The 19,647-nt window shown below is 39.4% G+C and overlaps 2 protein-coding genes across 2 annotated transcripts; both read left to right on the top strand.

The window, feature by feature from the left end:
* Positions 1 to 318: 318 nt before the first annotated feature.
* phlda3 (pleckstrin homology-like domain, family A, member 3) lies at positions 319 to 3,240 on the top strand. The gene is made up of 2 exons (XM_084721120.1): positions 319 to 1,113; positions 3,195 to 3,240. The coding sequence occupies exon 1, from the start codon at positions 663 to 665 to the stop codon at positions 1,101 to 1,103; it is 441 nt and encodes a 146-aa protein (XP_084577246.1). The 5' UTR covers positions 319 to 662; the 3' UTR covers positions 1,104 to 1,113; positions 3,195 to 3,240.
* A 9,614-nt stretch (positions 3,241 to 12,854) lies between these two features.
* tnni1a (troponin I type 1a (skeletal, slow)) lies at positions 12,855 to 16,215 on the top strand. The gene is made up of 5 exons (XM_084721121.1): positions 12,855 to 12,963; positions 13,151 to 13,282; positions 14,100 to 14,189; positions 14,441 to 14,617; positions 15,224 to 16,215. Exons 1-5 carry the CDS (start codon positions 12,895 to 12,897, stop codon positions 15,326 to 15,328), a joined length of 573 nt encoding a protein of 190 aa, XP_084577247.1. The 5' UTR covers positions 12,855 to 12,894; the 3' UTR covers positions 15,329 to 16,215.
* The last annotated feature ends 3,432 nt before the right edge of the window (positions 16,216 to 19,647 follow it).

The following is a 19,647-nucleotide window of genomic DNA, read 5'->3' on the forward strand; positions in this document are numbered from 1 at the left end:
TGAGAGTGGAACAGACATGGACAAGACATGTCATGTATATTTTATTTTCATTGGTTAATTACACAATATAATTTCAGTTAGGTTTTATTTTTATTTTTAGTTAACTTTAATAACTTTGGATTTAACTTACCACTTTTTTTTTTAGTTTATTTATTCTGAGCAGTGTGTGGCAGATTTCAAACAGGTGTACTGTGACCCAGGTGGGAGGTGGCCAAACCCACCTACCTGTATGTCTGTTAACACTTAGCACACAAATATCACACAGAGTGCTGTAAATCTAACTGTCTGGTTGCACTCACTGACTCACACAGACGCAGCGAATTTCATAAACAGCCCGGATCCGCTCCTGCCGTCACCAGGAGGAGGCGGGGTGGGGGAGAAGGTCCACAGAGGAGCTGGGCATGTTCAAACATATCCAGGCAGACCAGCCTACCAACATCCACGGCGTGCCGCTGTCATTGCGCGCAGATTAGATTTATACACTGACTGTATGAGAGGTTTTGCATTGGCTGTTATTACAAATGGCATAGCTCGAATCGATAAGTTTTCATGAGGGACACTTGACTCCGGTGTGCTGATATATGGGATGTGTATTTAATGGATGTACATAACCTGGTGAAGACTTGATAAGTTTCGGCTCTGTCTGAAGCCTCGGCGTGGCCATGTCTCTGCCGGTCAAAGTGATGAGAGACGGGCTGCTGGAGAAGCGCAGCAGTGGACTCCTCCAGCTGTGGAAGAAGAAGCGCTGCGTGCTCACAGAGGAAGGACTGCGGCTGCACAACTGCAAAGGAGGCGGCGGCGGCGGCGGAGGTGGTGATGCGCCGAGCTCTGCGTGGGGCTCCAAAGCAAAGGAGCTGCGCTTTGAGCGCATGGTCACGGTGGACTGCGTGGAGTACAAGCGTGGGCTGGTGTACTTCACAGTGGTCATGGCCACCGGGAAGGAGATTGACTTCAGGTGTCCGCAGGAGGGCACGGCGTGGAACGCGGAGATCGCTCTGGCTCTGGTGCGCTACAAGAACCTGCAGGCCGTGCAGACGGGACGGAACAGACACCTGTCCTCTGCACACCTGGGCAGCACAGGGGAGGATGAGGAGCTTCTCTGACGAGGAAAAGGTGAGCAGAGGTGAAATAAGCTGGAGGTGTCATCAAAATGAAGACAATGGGTTTGAGAAGAGTTATTTACATACTTATTTATTTATTTATTCTTCCCATAGGTATAATTGTTTGTTTATTTATTTATAAATTTTAAAAGATACATTATGTAGTTAATTACAGTTTTTGCAAAGTGGCATTCTCCAGATAGCATACTACAAGTAACAATTACTGTAATGTACTATACACAATGTAAATATAAATATCTGTCAATAAAATTATTAGTAAAAACTAAGACATAGTTTAGCATAATTCCATTAACAGTCAATCATGAAAGGCACATATTAAGTACACTCATTCATAATACATGCCTACCATTAACAGACTAAGTGTATTCACTCAAATTAAGTCAAGATATGACTTCAAGACAAGTGAGAAAAAGGATGGAATAAATTCAAGCAATGGCCCCAAAAATGTCAAAAGGTAACAGAAAAGGTAAGGTGTGCGGCAAAAGAAACATATTGATTGGATTGGCAGATGTGAGAGCTCTTTTAAACTGCTGTGGAGACAAATTAACAAAAAAAACAAAAAAGAAAGAAAGAAAATTTGGACCCTCTGTAATTTAGACTAGTCTAACTCTATTGAACAGAAACTGCGAACTCCGGGAATGATGGGAGTTTTGTGTGGAATAAGTATAAAACTGATTGTCCCACCCTTTTGCTTAGTTGAGCAAGCTTGATACCTGGCAGAACCTAGTCAAGTTTAATTATATAAAAGTCACATCTTATGTTAGTTAATGTTAGCTAACGTTTAATGTAGTTTAGCTAGCTAATTAGCTAGCCCTATGCTAATATTAGCACTCAGACGTTACAACCCACCCAACAGTTAGTAGAAGTAGTCAAATGTAGATTAGCCAGCTAGTTAGCTAGTGTTTTGCTAACATTTGCTAAATTAAAATGCGACTATATGTCACTCATACATCTGAAAAAAACTTTTCAACATGGACAAACCTAGAATATAGTATAGGCTACCCAAGTACATGAAAAGGGAAAGGAGAAAGTTGGTCAAGGCTGCAAAAGGGCAGCACCCAGGTAAATTGTATTGAAATATACAATGAAAAAAGGGGTGAAGAATCCTACTTAAGCAAGTGTGAGTAAATAATGTCTCATGTTCACTCATAGGTTTGACTTTGAGTCGCCCCAGTCAAAGTGTCATTAAGCGCCTCAAAAGTGAAAGTATATGTCAGAAATTGCTGTCCTTTTGTCCCTAGCCAGAGTTTCCTAACCATTTGCCATCAAAGACCCAAAAACCTCTTCAACCAGTGCAGGCGCTGACTTCACTGATAATCCCCTCTGTGTGGTTGAAGGGGTGCTAATAGTAACAAGCTGGTGCAGTGATTGGATGGAATGAAAACATCCAGACTCTTGGGGATGTGGTGGCACATGGCTGGGGAGCACTCAAGCCACAAGCTAAGCTTGTGCCAAAGGTTATTTACAAGTAGCCACTTCAGTGTTTAGATGTTCCGCTGTGGAGTGGAAGTCATGTCAGTTTTTCCTTACTATGGTCATTGGCCTTTAATGCACCACCGCAGTCAGTCGTCTTAGAGCACAAACCCACTCTCACTTGAGGACATAATTACGATGCAATGTGAGCCTCCAAAATAACATCTGCCTGCCTCTCCCTCACTAGGCAGCCAAGTATTTTTAAACACACACACACACGCGCATGGACATACAGCGTGTATGTATTTAACTGACATAAAAACAACTGGACATTTGTGGTGACGGTAGTCATGTGTCTTTCCAGTGTTTCTGCATTTAGGTCACAATCAGTGCCATCACAAGACGACAGTGTTATTTACTGAAACTGGTCACTGAAATCTCAAATGTTCATGAACTCAGTGTGTAAGTCTGAACTATGAGCTCACAGTCCAGGAATCCACAGCAATGCTTCCTTAAGAGAGCTGCAGTAGTCAAGTGCCCAAATTAACTTAGTAGCCGTGGTAACAGTGTAATGTAACTCACTACAAGTGCACTTTATAGAAAACCATCAGCTGACCCAGTAACATCTCATTATTAAAAAATCAGCTCTTTTTTTTCCAGCCTATTCTACTTCTTGAGAGCGAACCAATCGGAACAGAGGACACCAGATTCTGTGGCGTGCAGCATGATGGGATGTACAGAACGGCCATCAGCGAATATGGATTAAAGGACAAAAAGTCAGAGGTGCACTTTTTATTCATGCTGTCATACAAAGTCAAGGAATCTGATATACTGCAAGCATGGATGAAAATGTGTTTTTGCTGTCATGACCTCATTGCTTGAGGTCACCGTGGAGACCTCTACATAAGGAAAGGATGGCATTATTTGGACAGAGACTGAGGAGCTGGGACACTGTTTACCCCTTGTGCCTTGATGTTTCAAACATATCTTTTATTTTGGACACAATTTTTCAGCGTTTTTAACGTTGCTGAGACGGGGGTCACTTTGTTTCTTCAGTTTTGCTTTTGACACATTTGATGTCGTTTGACAACTTTGAAAACTATTCTTACAGACTGAACGTATCTGCATGTTTTTCTAAAGCTAAACATGAAGAAAACTATTTTGATCATATTCATTGCACATTGTATTCTATATATTTGAAAACCATGTACAGTATTACACTCTTAAAAAAAATCAAATAAATTTTTGTCAGTAATCTTGAAGTGCTGACATATTTCACTTGAATATCGATTTTTTTAAACAATGCATCCATTTTCTACACTGGAACATATAGATTGTTTTGCACCAGAGATTAATTTAATCTAAGATTAGTTCTAATCAGAGTTGAGCAAACTAGGTGTAAAATGAGTATATCCAGATTTAAATGAAAATTAAGCAGAATTTTTTTGCAAAATTAAAAGCTAATCTCTGTTTAGTAAATCCAAGTTTATTGATGTAAACTATTAACTTTTGGTTGCTTTGTATTTTTACAAAACATTATGTTCACTGTGTCCAAAGTCACATACTACACACTACATACCCAAAATGTGTACTATCGTACTTTTGTGTAAATAAACAGTAGCATGTACCTTTTTGGACACAGTGCTCAAAGTGTATCATGTCGCTTTCTAAGACTTAATGCCAGAGCTGCCTTGGTCGCCGTCTGCCTTTGGCTGTTATGTTGTTGTTGTCATAAGTACTGCATTGCATTGTGGGACATTTATGCTGGCATAGTGTCTAGTGCTTTTATACCCTAAAATTTCCCCAGAAATTGTATGGACCTTGCACGCTACTGGTTTTATAATAAGGGTTTGTACATACACAACCTCACATACTGTTTTAGCTTACTAATTAGCGTGTTAGTATTTTGGACACAACCCTAGTTTGCTACAGCAGATAGCTAGAAAGTTAACAAAACATCACATTGTTTGCTACCAAGCTAAAAAGTTGACAAAACATTACATTGCTTACCAGCTAGCTAAAAAGTTAGTCTATTGAAGGCTTGACAGAGAAGCTTTAATTTCTTTTCCTCTGAAAGAACTTGTTGGCCAAATTAATAGAGCAATATGGCCAAATAATAGAACATTTAAAAACAGACAACAGAACAGGAAGCAGAGGAAAGGAGAAAGCGACCATGAACTGTTTTATCAGATCAACTGGAACGAAAGAAAAAATATAGGTATCATAAAACTCATTTGTATTAAGTCTGTCCATTAACTTTCTTGATTTAATTTGACAAACTTTATTTTGCTCAATCTATCTTTAAAAAGCAACCATTATAAAATTTAAACTTGAGGACAAGTGTACGTTAAAAGTTATTGTAATACTGGATCACATTCTAAATTGTAGTTTAAAGTTTCGGTGCAACAGAATTAAATCTCAGTTTAGAGTAAAAAATAAACTGGTTTCAAGAGAAATTTATATATAATCTTTGATGCAAAACAATTTTAAGTTAAACCATAATTTAATCAGGTTAAAAAATGAATCCTTGTTTCTGCAACCCAACCATAATGTCTCTCTCAACAGTCAGCTGCAATTTATTTTGGATTCAGACCATTAATTGCTAAGCTCATCTGTTTCCAGTTGTGGTGTAACCTTGCTGTAACAGCCTCTGGAAAACACACACACACACCCCAGACACACACACACACACACACACTGTGGCATTTCTCTCCTGATCTTGCGTGTGTGCTGAAGTCAGGACACCTTTTGTTCTGAGCCGTGTGGAGGACTAATGAGAAGCACAGTGAGCCTGAGGCATGTGCACACAAACATCCACCCACGCACACTCACCTACAGAAACTTACGTGCACACCCAGAATGCAATTCAGCAAGGCCTCAGCATCAGCTGACTCTCGTTAGTGAGGCCTAGAATATATTGTTCATTCAAGCATCTTTTTTGTGTGTGTATGAAGAATATAGCAGTCTGTGTGTGTGCTATGCTGTGTGTGTGTGTGTGACTATGGAGCTCAGTGCAGGTCAGGAATAAAGAGTTGATTGTGTAGCAACTTCTCTAGTTACTGTGGAAAACCCCAAGGCTAGCCACACCACATGAGTCAGCAAGGGACCAGGAGCGCTGCGAGGAGTGGAGACACACAGTGAGGGATCATTGGTCAAATCAGTGTGTGCGTATATGTGTGTGGTCGGGTGTAAATAGACAAAACAACATACGTCAAGCAAATCTGAGAAGTGTGTGTGTCTATGCTCAGTGGTGGTAGTGTGTTAAATATGTGTTTAAAGTCCAGTTGCACAAATCCAAGAACAAAATTGGCCACATTTCTCCTTAGCTGAGGGATTTACTTGAGGATGTTGCACAGAATCTTTTAAAAGGTTTCCTTGTGAAGAAAAAGCATTAAGGCATTTATTGCATTTAAGTCACTAAAAAGCAATTCAAAACTTAATCTGATGGTAACTGATCGTGTCTTTTTAAATTCGTAATCATAAACCTTCTAACTACTGTTTGTACCTATTTTAATTGATTTTGTTGTTAATTATTTTGTATTCACATATCTGTTCTAATTGATTGTTCTTTTATCTTGTATTTTTTTCCACTCAGTGTCAAAATATTTAACATTGGTTCTGTTCTGACCAAAAGAGAGATCACTAATTATAAAAGAAATCCAACAAAACCGGTGAGAATAATTTAAAGTTGACTTAAAGTTTACTTGAAGTAACTGTTCAGGTTAGACTGACTGTTAGTCTACATGACAGACATTCGTATTAAAGATGACATTTTCCTCAGTTATTTGTTTAATGTCAATTTCATTACACATTGAAGTATTTAGTCGGTACATACAAACAAGACTGTGACGGTAACTTTAACTAATGAGCTAGCTAACATGAAGCAGCAGCCTGTTATTTGTAAGAATATGCAACAATTTCCTAAAAAAAACAACGTATAGACTCATATGAATATAATCCCTTTCTGTCATCACTTATGACCCACTAGAAATGTGTGGTCTATGGTATCTACAGGGACCCTGTCGTCTGCCTGTATTTCCTTGTTTCTCATTATTCTGCTGTCTTCAGGATGCTTCGTCAACCCAAAACATTGGTATTTGACATCCTGGGTCGTTCTGGTGCGTGTGATTCTGATCCTTCTCTTTTTCCTTAAATTCTATTTTGGTTGCTAATGTCTTTTGAATAATGGTTGAAAAAACTAAGCGATTAAAGAGAAGACTTAAGGGTCTTATGTGCAAGTGATTTTATTTCAAGGAAACCTCAACTCAGACTTAAAGGAAAAAAGTTTTTTGTGCAACTGGCCCCAGTCGCTTCAGATTGTGTGTGTTCACACTCCTCAGTGGAATGCCCTGTCTAAACATCATAACCTCTGTCCCGGGTATCTGGTTTTCTCTGCAGATAAACACACACGTACAGAGACCTGCAATTTCATAAACCAAATCCCGGAACAGGGGCCCGCCTAAAGTGGAGTGAATGTTAGTCAGAACAATGTTTGCCTTATGTTGACACTGATGTAACTGCAAGTATGATAGTCATCAGATGAGTTTATCACTACTTGTAGGAAGAGAAAGCATGTGTGTGCATACTTGTTTAACAAGAACTCAAGATTACACTTGAAAATGTTTTACCAGGCACATTTTTCTCCTCAGGCTTAGAGCTGCTGCTGTCTGCTGTGTGAGTGTTAAACCACTAGAGGCCAGTCTCTGTCCTGTTGAGTGAAGAGAGCTCCTCCATTCACTGTTGTCTGGCTCAGTGTGTGACTGTGAGGGTTGTCTGTAGTTTGGACAACAAAGTTTTTGGCAAGTGCAAGCCCCATTTGGACTAACATTATCTGTCTTGTGTTTGTGTGTGTGCATGTTATACTTGGTTTATATTCTCTTCAATCCACCCTCCCGCCTACAAACTGTATAAACCTGAAATACCATATCACAGTGTGAAATGTGTCATACTTTCTTTTTTTCCTTCTTTCCTGTAGAAGTTTCTGTGAGCCTCTTTGTATCAGTATCAGAAATACTTTACTGATCTCCGGGGAGAAATATATACAGCAAAATATACATAATAATGCACAAATAAGTGCATTATTTGATCATTATTGCACAGATATAAATGAAAAATAAATAATAAGCCTCTGTTGGAGTTGAGATATAAATATAAAATAAATAAATAATTAGCATGCATGTGCAGCATTATCACACCATCCTCTTGGCATGTTACAAGAATGGTATGTTAGTTTTAATCTAAAGAGGCTGAAGCCAAAAAGTAGACTTGGGAATTAGAGACAAAGATAGACATGTTTAGAATGTGAACCCAGCAGAAGTAAACAAAATTCACCAGAGATACAGAAAAATAGGAAGAACTGTCTTGGATTAAATGAAATATACTAAGGTAAAATAATCAAAATAGTTGTTTGGTTACTATTTCAATGGCGTGATACCATTTTAAATTTAACCAGCAGCAAGTGGTAGGGTAACTAACCCTATGTAACTAAGTACATTACTGTTGTTCTTAAGTATCCCACAAATTAGAGGCACTTTACATAAGTGAGAATGAAAAATGCCTCTAAAACAAATTGTCTCAAACCGTCCAGTAATTGAAGTAAAAAACAGACTCATCTGGCCTCTGTAGAGCCTTTTAGTCTGTATTTAGATCAGGGCTTTGTTTAAATCATTTACTTCTTTCTTAATTTTCATATTGATTTTAGGCTGCCAACTTTGCATCTAGTCAATAAAAACTAACATTTTTATTCTGGTATATTTATAGTAATGTTTAATGAATGAACTCCACACCCCTGTCACCTGTCCATCCTGACAACCAATCACTTACCGCTTTTCGAGTCATCAGCCCACGTCTCTTCGTTTATAATGGAGGTAAAAGGGAAGTGATGGTGTCTGAAAGACAGCGTGGGAAAAACTTCGTGTGAGTCTCTGAAAAGACCAAATATCTCCAGAATCAGCCGATAAATAATCTCCCTTCACGACAGGTGAGTTGGTGAGTTTTACTCTTTGCTAAACTGAGCCTAAAACTTTCCCACAGATTTTTCAGTTCCTTTTGCTGTTTATTGCTGAGGACATGAAAACTTGTGTTTTTATGTGGAACTCTGAAGAGTTTCATGGGAATATTTATTTTGGACTTGATTGATCGAAACATGTTTTCATAGATTAGGCCTCATTCAACAGAGTTTTTCTCAGAGTTTGAAGTGTAGTTACCCACATCCATCTTTTTAGACATGTTTTCTTGTCATTCCAGTCTACTGACCTACATTTTCTGTTCTTTCAGATGATCTTCGCTGTAGACTGTCGTCACTAACATGGAATCGAACGGCTCACTCACAGAATCTTTCGGGCCTGTTGACTCTTTCAGCAGAACTACTAAAACTTTCCCACAGATCCTAATTTGATTGTGTTTTGGAGAAGAGGGTTTGCTGAACAAACTGAGTTTTTTTTTGCTGTTTATTGCTCAAGACCTGAAAAGTGGTGTTTTTATGTTGAACTCTGAGAATATTTATTTTGGACTTGACTGAAAATGACTTTCTCTCTGGTTAAATGTGCTTTTCGTTGTCTCTCGTTGACTTGAAAACGTTGAGCAGGGGTGGAAGTAATGAATGACAGCTACTCAAACTACCATGATCTAAACATCTTTTCATAGATGAGACATCATTCAACAGTTTTTCCTACAATTAGAGTTGTAGTTACCCACATCCATCATTTTTAGACATTATTTCAGTCTACTGACCTACATTTTCTATTCTTTCAGTTGATCTGTGCTGCAGACTGTCGTCTCTGACTTGAAAAGCCCGACTCTGGCCTCTTCTCTTTGTCAGCAGCTGTCACAGGTAGACTATTTTTAATACTATGAAACACAGGGTTATTAAACGTTCTGAAAATAATTACTGTTATTGTGGTTCACATTATTTTCAAACCTTCAAATGCATTCTGTGTACAGCCAATACTTATTCCTTAATTCAGGTTTATTATATACATGTATTTTGTTTTTTTTGCATTTTTAAATCTTCGTTATTTATAATTACTAAAAATACTAGTTAAAGTTTATGGTGCTATTCTCCTGGTATTATCTGGGACAAAGTCATTTAAATTGATCATTTAGGCCGGTTGAATGTCTCTGTAGTATTGTATTACTGATGGAAACACACCTGTTCCAGCAATAGAAAACTTAACAAGTGTTAATTTATTTGACACTTGGAAGTATTAGCAGGTAATTTTATGTTTTGAGTTTTGGTTGTGTGGACTTCTCATTTTCATTTGGGTTACAGACAGTGCTATGAAGTTTCTTTTTTTTTTGTCAAGAGGGTCTGTCTTGGAGGCTTAATATGAAGCAAAAATTTCCTAGCCGCCTCCCTGCAAACATGTCTAGGCATTTTGATCTGCCCTTGGAGGTTGAGGAGTATATAAACATGCCGACGGCTCTGTGAGGCTGTACTTTGGCACGGCAATGCTTTGAGCTGAATGCTAATGTCAGCATGCAAACATGCTCACATGACAATGTTAATTGTTGGCATGATATTTGCTATGTTAACCATCTTAATTTAGCTTGTTAGTGAGCTAACATTTGCTAATTAGCACAAAATACAAAGTGCAACAGCTGAGGCTGATGGGCAAGGGCTGATATTTGATGTCGCTGTTGGAGGGAGGGATAATAATCATCTCCCAGCTGTAGCTCAGGAGTGAGCTCTTCTTTGTTGTTTCAAAGTTTTAGAGCGGCACAGACACAGAGAGTCCCTGTAATCATAGTAACTCACTCTCACTCCTGCTTGAATTAGCTCATATTTCATACTCATATTAAATATTTTAACGCATTGTTTTGCATCTATAATTAGCACAAGTACTTTGTCACAATACTGAATCTCACTAACATTGACTAGACACTTTTGCTTGAGAGAATTCAGAGGTCATTTGATATTGATTGGTAGGTTAAGCCCCTGCCACCCCTATACCAAATTCTACACCCTTATATTTTTGATGTTTGTACCTCATAATCTTACATCTCATAAGCCTCATGGTGGTGCTACAGGAAAAGAGAGAGAAGATATTTCATTATTCACAGTTGCCATGTCATGGTCTAAAAATCCTGTATAACAATATTGTTACCAGTCTTTCTTCCAGTTCTTCTAATCAGAATATTCCTCCTACATTTTCATTTCTCTTCCCAGACAATATTTGACCAGTATAAGCATATAAACTCTACAAAGTCTAACATACACCCTATACTGCCTGCAGTTTGTCATCCGAGTTCATCCTCCTGTGTTGTGTCATGCAAGGCCAAAGCTCCAGGCTCTAACTGCTGGCTCCTGGTTTATAAAGAATCTGCGAGAGACAAATGGACAGAGCAAGATTAGGCAGTAAGAGAGATGGGCTTGACTAATAATAGCCGCCACTAACAAAGGAGAAGGCGAGAGGGGGACAATTGGGGGTGCAGTTAAATACAGGGACACCAAATCATTGGCTTCACCTCCGATTTGTCCATCCTGCCGCTGCTGCCATCGCATCGCTCTCCTGCTTCTAACACTGGTAAGGTTCTTTCATGGTGTGGTCTGTAAAGATTGGTGTGGTATTAGGCCTGCTTTATCTTTTTGGGCATATTTGGTGCAAAAACTTAGTTGATGGCAGTTTGGATAGATATAAATTTGACTGGCAACACCATTAATTTGTTGAAAAAGCCCCTTGCAGACTTCTAAAATAATTCTGGATGTTGTGTTCATTTGAAATCTAGCAGAAATACTAATTTCATGATTTTAGGGAGATCAGTGTACAGAATATAATATAAATGGGTATCTTGGTAGAGATGTAGAGGGCTATAAAGTGGTAATGCCATTTTGTCTATAGCTTCGTGGCTCCAGCTTCACCTAAACCCTAAATGTATTATCACTTTGCAGGATGATCAATTGAAATAATATCAACTTGCCAGTTTAAATCCATAGCCAAAGCAGCTCTGTTCAAATCCAAGCCTGACATGAACTTTCCAAAGCACCTTGGGATGTTTTTCCAAATTGCCAAGTTGGCTGCACCACAGAGGCACATAAGCATCCATGAGTTAGTGGTGGTAAATCTCTGATCCAGACTGGGCACCCCAGAGCACAATCACCCTTCACAGCTGTTTATCAGATGTCCCCTGGTCTATTTGGGGAGACAGACCACTCTAAATTCCTCCCCCCGAGATAATCCAGCGGAGAAAGATGGGGATGAGAGACGGGAGAGATGGCTATCGGTCTGGAATTTTCCTAATCCACCAGAGCAGCTTGTAACCCCATCATACTGGGAGGCCTTAGGTGGCGTCATTGTCAGCAGGAACCAAATAGTAAAATGGGATAAGAGGCATTAAGAGAGAAAGGGTGAGATGAGGAGACAGAGAAGGTGTGCATGCTGTAAATCGCTTGTTTATTTGATAAAGGGCAAAAGGTGACTGAGGGAGAGGAGGGGTGACATAACGTGAGGAGAGAAGTGCACAGACAAGCTGGGAAGGCGAGTTAAACATGGAGAAAGTGATTCTGGAGAAAGATAGTTGATTGTTGAGTCTCATTCCCAGGTAATCACATACTGACACTTTGGGTGGGGCTGATTGTTGAGTCTCATTGTGACAAGGTTGGAACCTACCAACCCAAACTGTCGTTATTTGATTGCCTTGGAATGAGACTCTACAATCAATGATCTTTCTCCAGAATCACTTACTCCACCTAAAGTAAAATAAAACACAGCCTCACCTTATGACTTCTTAAATGCGTCACAGTTTTCATGAAGCTTCACATTTGGTAGATAAGTTCTGTAGTGTTGTTGCAAATAAGATGCAGGGATTTGTTTTGTGAGTCATGAAAAGTAGAGGCCACACTTCTATAATCAAGTGTCAACACAGTGTTAACAGGCAGGAGGGCAGAAGTCAGTGTGTAGAGTTTTGTATTATTGGCCTGCTGACAGTGTACATACGTTGAAACTGACTCCAGTGTACTCAAATACTGCAAGTTGACCATGTCGTCCAATAGCTGATGGACAAATGTTGACAACTGTGAAGTGTCGGTTTGTGTTTCTAATCTCTTCTGTCTCCTGTCCAGTGAGATCTCATCATCAGGATGCCTGAGCATGTGTGAGTAATCAGGCTTTGTGTTCTTATTATAGGCTATTTACTCACTTACACACAGACATAAATACAAAACAAATATTTATGAGTTCTGTTTACCTTTGCTTGTTCTTTACCTTTAAATATTATCAATTTTTCTTTTACAGGCAAGAGGTAAGACCACTTTTTTTCTGTGACTGATGTCTGAGTGATTTCTTAAAGCTAGAAATATCCCACAGATAGAATTCAGATTTCAAGTTACAAGTGAAATACTAACATTTTCATTGTATTGTCAATGTCCTGTCTTGTGTACTCCATGCAGAGGAAACCAAAGATCTCAGCTTCAAGGAAGCTGATGCTCAAGGTAAGAAAGATCATGCCAATTTTTTCTGCCAAATTATGATGTAATACATGTGTTTGACCACAGGAGAGCAGCAGAGGTCATCTTCTGAGTACTTTATTGTACTGTAACATATCCTGCTGATAGGCAAATACATCTGAACATGCAGAGACCAGTAGCAATTATCATATGTTGATTCACATTTGTGCAGAGTCTGATGGTGGCAAAGGCCAAGGAGGAATTGGAACAGGAGGTCCTGGTGAAAGAGGAGGAGAAACAGAGGTATCTGGCAGAGAGAGCCCCTCCTCTTAACACCAGCGGCCTAAGCCTTGCACAGCTACAGGTAAACTGTCCTCAAATTCCCTGAATTCTCCTGCATTTTCCCCATCCTTCACTCCCTCCACTGGCTTCCCAGTAATCCAAAGCCCATAAAACCTACTCAAAATGCTTCATTTCGCCTCCTACTACAGGCAATTGTTCTTGCAGGCTGAACTGGATCAATTTTGATTTTGAGTTTTCATGAACTGTGCTACACTCAGTCAGTTCTCTCAGATAAAAGGAATTAATGGCACTGTAGCTCCTTCACAGAGATTGATTTCCGGGATTAAACTGTTCCAGATGCATGAATTTGAAGTTGCTCTGATAATTAACTATGAATGAAATGTAACATTCATGCGCTCCTCAGGTGGTCCCTTTTCCTGAGTTAGGAAGTTGTTCTTCCAAGTTTAATGTGCTAATGAGCTTTTAAATCATAATGTGGTAACAACATGGACATTGTATCAGTACATTCCCTGAATCACTAAAATATCGACTTGTTATTGGGGTTAATGCCAAATAACTTTTTTAACTAATCTAGATGACACTATGTGGGCAGTTAGTAATGGTTGCAAGCTAGTACTGTATTACAAATTACATGTGAGCAAAAAAATGTACATGACATCAACACTTTATATAGTGTATAATCTTTTCTTTTATGCTACTCCTTTAATGACCTTTCTCTGCCTTTTTTTTTTTTTTGTTTGACGAAGTTGACCCTGAGAGATTTGCACAAGAATTTCATTGTACCTGTACTGGTCTTTACCTGCGCAAATGACAATAAATCTCTTGAATCATGAAGTACATTTTTTAACTTGTTAAATGTTATGTTTGTATATGTATAGGATCTCTGCAGAGAGCTCCATGAAAAGGTAGATGTGGTGGATGAGGAGCGATATGACATTGAAGCCAAAGTCATGCTGAACACACGTGAGGTAATACATCAGTTCTCAGCCCACTGACATATGCTCTCCCAGAGGGATGGAAAAGTTCAAAATAAGATCTCGTCTGTGTCTCTCGTCTGACTTTGACCATTTTCTCATACTTAAATTTGGCTCCTGAGAAATAGTCACGACTACCCCAGTTGAAGATCTTAGATCTTTTTCCTGGGATGGGCAGAACTGTCACAGTGACACAATCCTGCAGTACTAATTGTAAGTGCTGTTCAATTCTGTCACTTGTCCAGATTAAAGACCTTAACATCAAGGTGTTGGACCTCAGGGGGAAATTCAAGCGGCCTAATCTTCGACGTGTTCGTGTGTCTGCTGACGCCATCCTTCGCTCGCTGCTGGGCTCCAAGCACAAAGTCTCCATGGACCTGCGGGCCAACCTCAAGTCTGTCAAGAAAGAGGACACTGAGAAGGTGAGTGCAGAAGGAAAAAAGATACACACAGTACATAATCAAACCAGCCCGAGTAACATGTGCACCTTCCTTGGGGCAAGTGTGCAAGGTAGCTACTGTGAAGTTTCAGATACACACATGACATCAGCGCTATTGAACACCTGAAAAGAGTGTTTATGTGTGTGTTTAAGGGTGTGTTTGAGATACTGAGCAGTAGGACAGCGCAGGGCGGCAACCGTGTGTGTGAGAAGAGGTAAACCGCACAAGACAATGATCCTATTGTCCATAGAAGAGAAGCTTTTGTGACCAGTTCTGCTCACTGGTCAGTCTGTGTGTGCACATGTGCAGGTTAGCAGGTACTAGTGCGTATCTGTATGTGTGCTTGTTTGGATATGTGTTTATTAGGTGGCGTAAACCAGTTTTACCAGTACGGTTATACAGGATTCTCATAGGGGACTCCCAGGTGACATCATAGGTCTTGAAGGCTCAGCCACAGCAATAATGATAATAAGATTTTTTTGAAGCTGCTCTACATCAGTCTCTTTAAAATACACACCAAAGACTGCTCTCATTCCTTCATACCATCTCTTACACCATCTTGTAACTCTCTGCTGTATCAATCTGCAGAAGAGGCCAGTTGAGGACAGTGACTGGAGGAAGAACGTTGAGGCAATGTCAGGGATGGAGGGAAGGAAGAAGATGTTCGATGCTGCTAAAGGCCCTGCTCAGTGAACCCATGAGGTGATGGACTGGTGTCATGTGAGCGACATCACTCCTCCTGCATCTGAACCGGTCTACTGCAGCTTCTGCATTTCAGTCTAATGTTGTCATTCTTGTGTATGCTCCTGCAGTGAAGGTGTCAAGACGTCCCCACGCTCCTGGGAAAAAAAATAATTCTCCACTTTCCTTAAAGCAACATTATGCAAGTGATATGTTTTGCAATTTGGTGCCTCTACTGTTGTAAATATTGTCCCTACTCATACACATGCCTTTGTTATAATTTCAACTTGATGATCAAAAACTAGCAAGTAAAACACCTTTGCCATAATTGCTCATTTTTGGGGACATCAAGCAAGTGCAACAACACAAGACATAGCAAGCAGCCAACATTATTTACTAGTCCAACAGCACAAAGTCCATCTTGCTGTGTGTCTTATGGCATTTTATTTTGCACAGCGCTCCCTGACTACAGTGACCACAACCCAGTTTAACATTTACCCACCTACCCTTACTTGGCCAGGGGCCACTTGCTTGGTCACTCTTCTCTTTGGTCCCGTCACCTCTTCCGCGATGTTCCGAATCCGTTGCCCGCTCGCCTGGCTTCAGTGCTTGTTCTGGCGCTGCTCAGTGCCAGCATTCCCTGCTCGGGTTTCCACTGCCCTGGTCCTGAAAACCTCCTCCTACTGGCAGTCTAAACTCCTGTACTAATGGTGTAAACACCAGCAGTACCCAGGTGCTCCAAGTTGCCAAGAGCCAGGCAGAGTCAGCTAGCTGCATTGCGAACTTAGCTAAAAAGTTAAAGGCAGCTACAATTAGCAGCACTGTGAAGTTACTTTAGCAACAAGCTGTCTTTGTGTCACCAAGTGTAATGCCAATGTTACATAGCACAAGAGCAGGTGTGAGAGAGTGGAAATGAAAGAGGCACGAGTCCCCCCTGTTAGAAGTCAGTGCATCAAAATAATGCTGAAACAGTTATTTTAAATAGATACATAATGTTGCTTTAAGAACTGATCTGTGTGCTGATCGTTGATGTGGTGTTAAAAATGACTTAATCTACAGTAGGCTATGTGTTATTTATATCGTTTTCATAACTGATACTGCAAGCCCATAGATTTTGGCTTACATTTGTACAATATATGAATGTACCATATATATATATGACAATATTGTAATTTAATCAGCAAGATAATTATATTATAACTGCCTTGGTGATACGCTGCAAGCATGTGGTTTTATGAGCTGTAACAAAATGATTTGAATATAATTAGCTCAATTTATATGACAAATTACACAATAAAGCACACAAAATGTATCTTTTGTTGTTGTTTTTTATGTGCAAATATGTGATCCATGAACAATGGCTTTATTTAAATGACAAAAAACAGGACAACTTGACCCATTATGATTATAGTCCTCTCAATACCATGGTCTTCTCTTTGCACTGTGTGATAGAGATACAGCAAAAATATCAATGCTCCATGATAAATGATTTACGTCGATTCTTTTGGCAACCACTAAATCAAACATGATTTTATTTTTACAGATAAGGATCAAAGGTAATCCTGCTCAGGCATAGCTGTTACTATAAATAATTAATTAATTTATGGCTTTACAGCCGCTCGTGTTTTTGGATGGAAATGTCAGTCTGTTGGTCAGCCCTCCTGTTGTGCAGACGGAAATATCTCAACAACTGTTGCATGGATTGCCAAGAAATTTTCTACTCATATTCATAACCCAATCAGGATTAATTGTCACTTTCACTTTTGTTGAGCCCCTGACCTTTTACCCAGCACCATTACAGGTCAAAACTTAAATTCAATACTTTGGTTTTTGACTAAGTACTACTTAACTAATGACAATGTCACAATTCTGTGCGTGTTTGGTGCTAATTGGCAAACATTCAAGCAAAAAAGCTGCCTTTTTTTTTTTTAATCTGCTGCTGCAAACCAGTTTATTTTTAGTCTGTTGTTGCTTTGACACATCAACACGGAGTTACAGCAGACGGCACACGACAGAGAGACAGACAGCGAAGTCCAGGCCCATTTATGCTGAGGACAAAATCCAGTGGAAACTGTTCTTCTGTCACACAAATAATGTCTCTCTGTTGCTTTATATTGCATCATCATGACTTTTTCATATGTCAGCACACTAATTTGCCTAATCTCTGTGTGTCTTTAGACTGAAACACAGCTTCTTCAGCCTGTTGCTGTCTTTTAGTTCCTTGAAAAGTAGTTCTTGGTACTGAAAGTCTTGGACACTTTGGGTGGGAAAAGTGGCCTTAGTCTTTTATATTAGAAGCATGTAAATGGAACATTTAGAGAAACATAAACTCAGAAGTAATGTCCTCCTCACACAGAGACACTCCTGCTGATATGCATATGTCTGCCAGCTGTCCACCACAGCATCCTGTCCACAGCTGTTAAACGTCCCTCTTTAGCTGCTGTCTGATTTGCATGCTCATAAAGCATGTACTGAAAAGTTCTTCCGTAATGGTACTTAAATCATTATCGCCTAATCAAGTGCATGCAAAGAGCCTGCAGTCATGTTACCAAATTCAGCGCTCCCTTATGGCAGGGTAACACAAATGGCATGAACACTGCAGCAACACAAAATTCAGTTATCAATGTTTAGAGTGGTGCATGCTTTGCTTCTTTGGCCAGGGAGTGACATGCAAACTAGTTCCATTAGATAGCATCTTAAAGGCACAAGCTATACGCCAGCCTTCTCCAAATATGAGTGAAGCCCGCTTGCTGCAGACACACAAAAAGGAAAAATCTACTTTATAGTCATAATAGTAGATCATCCTGTTTATTGTGACCTCATGGTCTCCACAGAATATAGGAGGCATAGGTGTGTTATAAAGCCAGGTGAACTGGAGTGTGTGTGTGTGTGTGTGTGTGTGTGTGTGTGTGTGTGTGTGTGTGTGTGTGTGTGTGTGTGTGTGTGTTGGACTGAGGCTGGGTCAGAGTCCGATACACTGGGCTGCAGTGAAAGGTGTGGCCTCACACAGCAGAGCAAACAGTCTGACTCACGCTGCCCAGTGCAACAAGGCATCAAAATACAGTTTAACATTCACAAAAACATCATTACATGCATTTTTTTTTTATTTTACTATTGTCCAGTTCAGTCAACATTTCTTTAAAATAAATTTTACAATTTGAGAGACAATGTTTCCCAAGCAAAACCGATGATTTTTGACGCACCACTATCGAAATTTCACCTCCAAGCACCCTTTCATCATCATTGGCTTTTTACTGAACTTTTATCCTTACTTTCACTTAACAATTTCAAGAGCTTATCCAATATGTTTATCAGGTACTACATCCTTGAGACCTTAAAAATAGAGAGGATATCGAAACCAAAGAAATGGAGCTTCAGAGAGTTTGTCTCCTGTATTTTGGTGACTTTTAAAGAATAATAAACAAATATTTGTTTTCTTTCATTCATTTATGTTTGGTGTGGCTGTTGTCTGGGTGGAAAAAGGTAGACTTTCTGAGTCATAGGGCTGATACAGGCTGCACAGTACCAGAAACAGGTTTTGATAGTGATGAGGAAAAAAAGTGTGAACATTGTCAGGAATCAGGATAAATAAGGAAGAATTCTGAAAGGGTTTTCAAGGATGGTTATCTACACTTCAGTAAGTTTGCTAACTACTTAGCTATTTCAAATGTTTATCCATTAGCCTACTTTTAGCTATCTATTTTAACCATATAGCCTACGTATTACTTTTACTTAATTCTTTTAACTTTTTAACCATTACTTTTTTTCAAACTATTTATACATTAGGCTACTAAGCTGTTCATTTTTATTATTTCAACTTTGAAATACTCTGTTAACTAGTTATATTATTGACTCAATGTGGACATATTTCTTTTGAATTCAGTTGTAATGTGTATTTTCTCTCTGATTGTAAATCAGTGGTTACTTATGTTAATTTCTATTTTAAGTCGTTTTATTGGGTATTCTTGTGCCTGTTAATGTCCTGTCACTTTCATATTTTGAGGTTAATTGCTCTGCAGCTGTTTGTTATAAAGCGCCATGTAAGCAAAACTTTTTTTCTGCTTCAGTTTTTGCACTACCGCAATTTCCCATCATCACCTTTACTTGTTTGATCGTGTATTATTATTGTTCATTGTATTAGTTTTAATTGAAACGGGGTTAGTTTCACTTGTTTCACAGCAGCGTGTCATGACCAAAGAAGCGTCCCTGCTATCATAACTGCCACATTTCCCACCATACATGGAGAATCTCTCTCTCTCTCTCTCTCTCTCTCTCTCTCTCTCTCTCTCTCTCTCTCTCTCTCTCTCAGGTGGGTATGTTACCTCTGTGGT

The sequence above is a fragment of the Lutjanus erythropterus genome, chromosome 6, assembly GCF_056507025.1.
Source record: "Lutjanus erythropterus isolate fLutEry1 chromosome 6, fLutEry1.hap2, whole genome shotgun sequence".
NCBI classification, from domain to species: Eukaryota; Metazoa; Chordata; class Actinopteri; order Lutjaniformes; family Lutjanidae; genus Lutjanus; species Lutjanus erythropterus.

What these genes read in the sequence shown, in the direction of transcription:
- phlda3 (XM_084721120.1), top strand. Translation starts at nt 663, where the DNA reads ATGTCTCTGCCGGTCAAAGTGATGAGAGACGGGCTGCTGGAGAAGCGC.
- tnni1a (XM_084721121.1), top strand. Translation starts at nt 12,895, where the DNA reads ATGTCCTGTCTTGTGTACTCCATGCAGAGGAAACCAAAGATCTCAGCT. An exon ending in CAAGGAAGCTGATGCTCAAG is followed by an intron (nt 12,964 to 13,150) that starts GTAAGAAAGATC and finishes ACATTTGTGCAG; the next exon opens with AGTCTGATGGTGGCAAAGGC. An exon ending in TCATGCTGAACACACGTGAG is followed by an intron (nt 14,190 to 14,440) that starts GTAATACATCAG and finishes TCACTTGTCCAG; the next exon opens with ATTAAAGACCTTAACATCAA.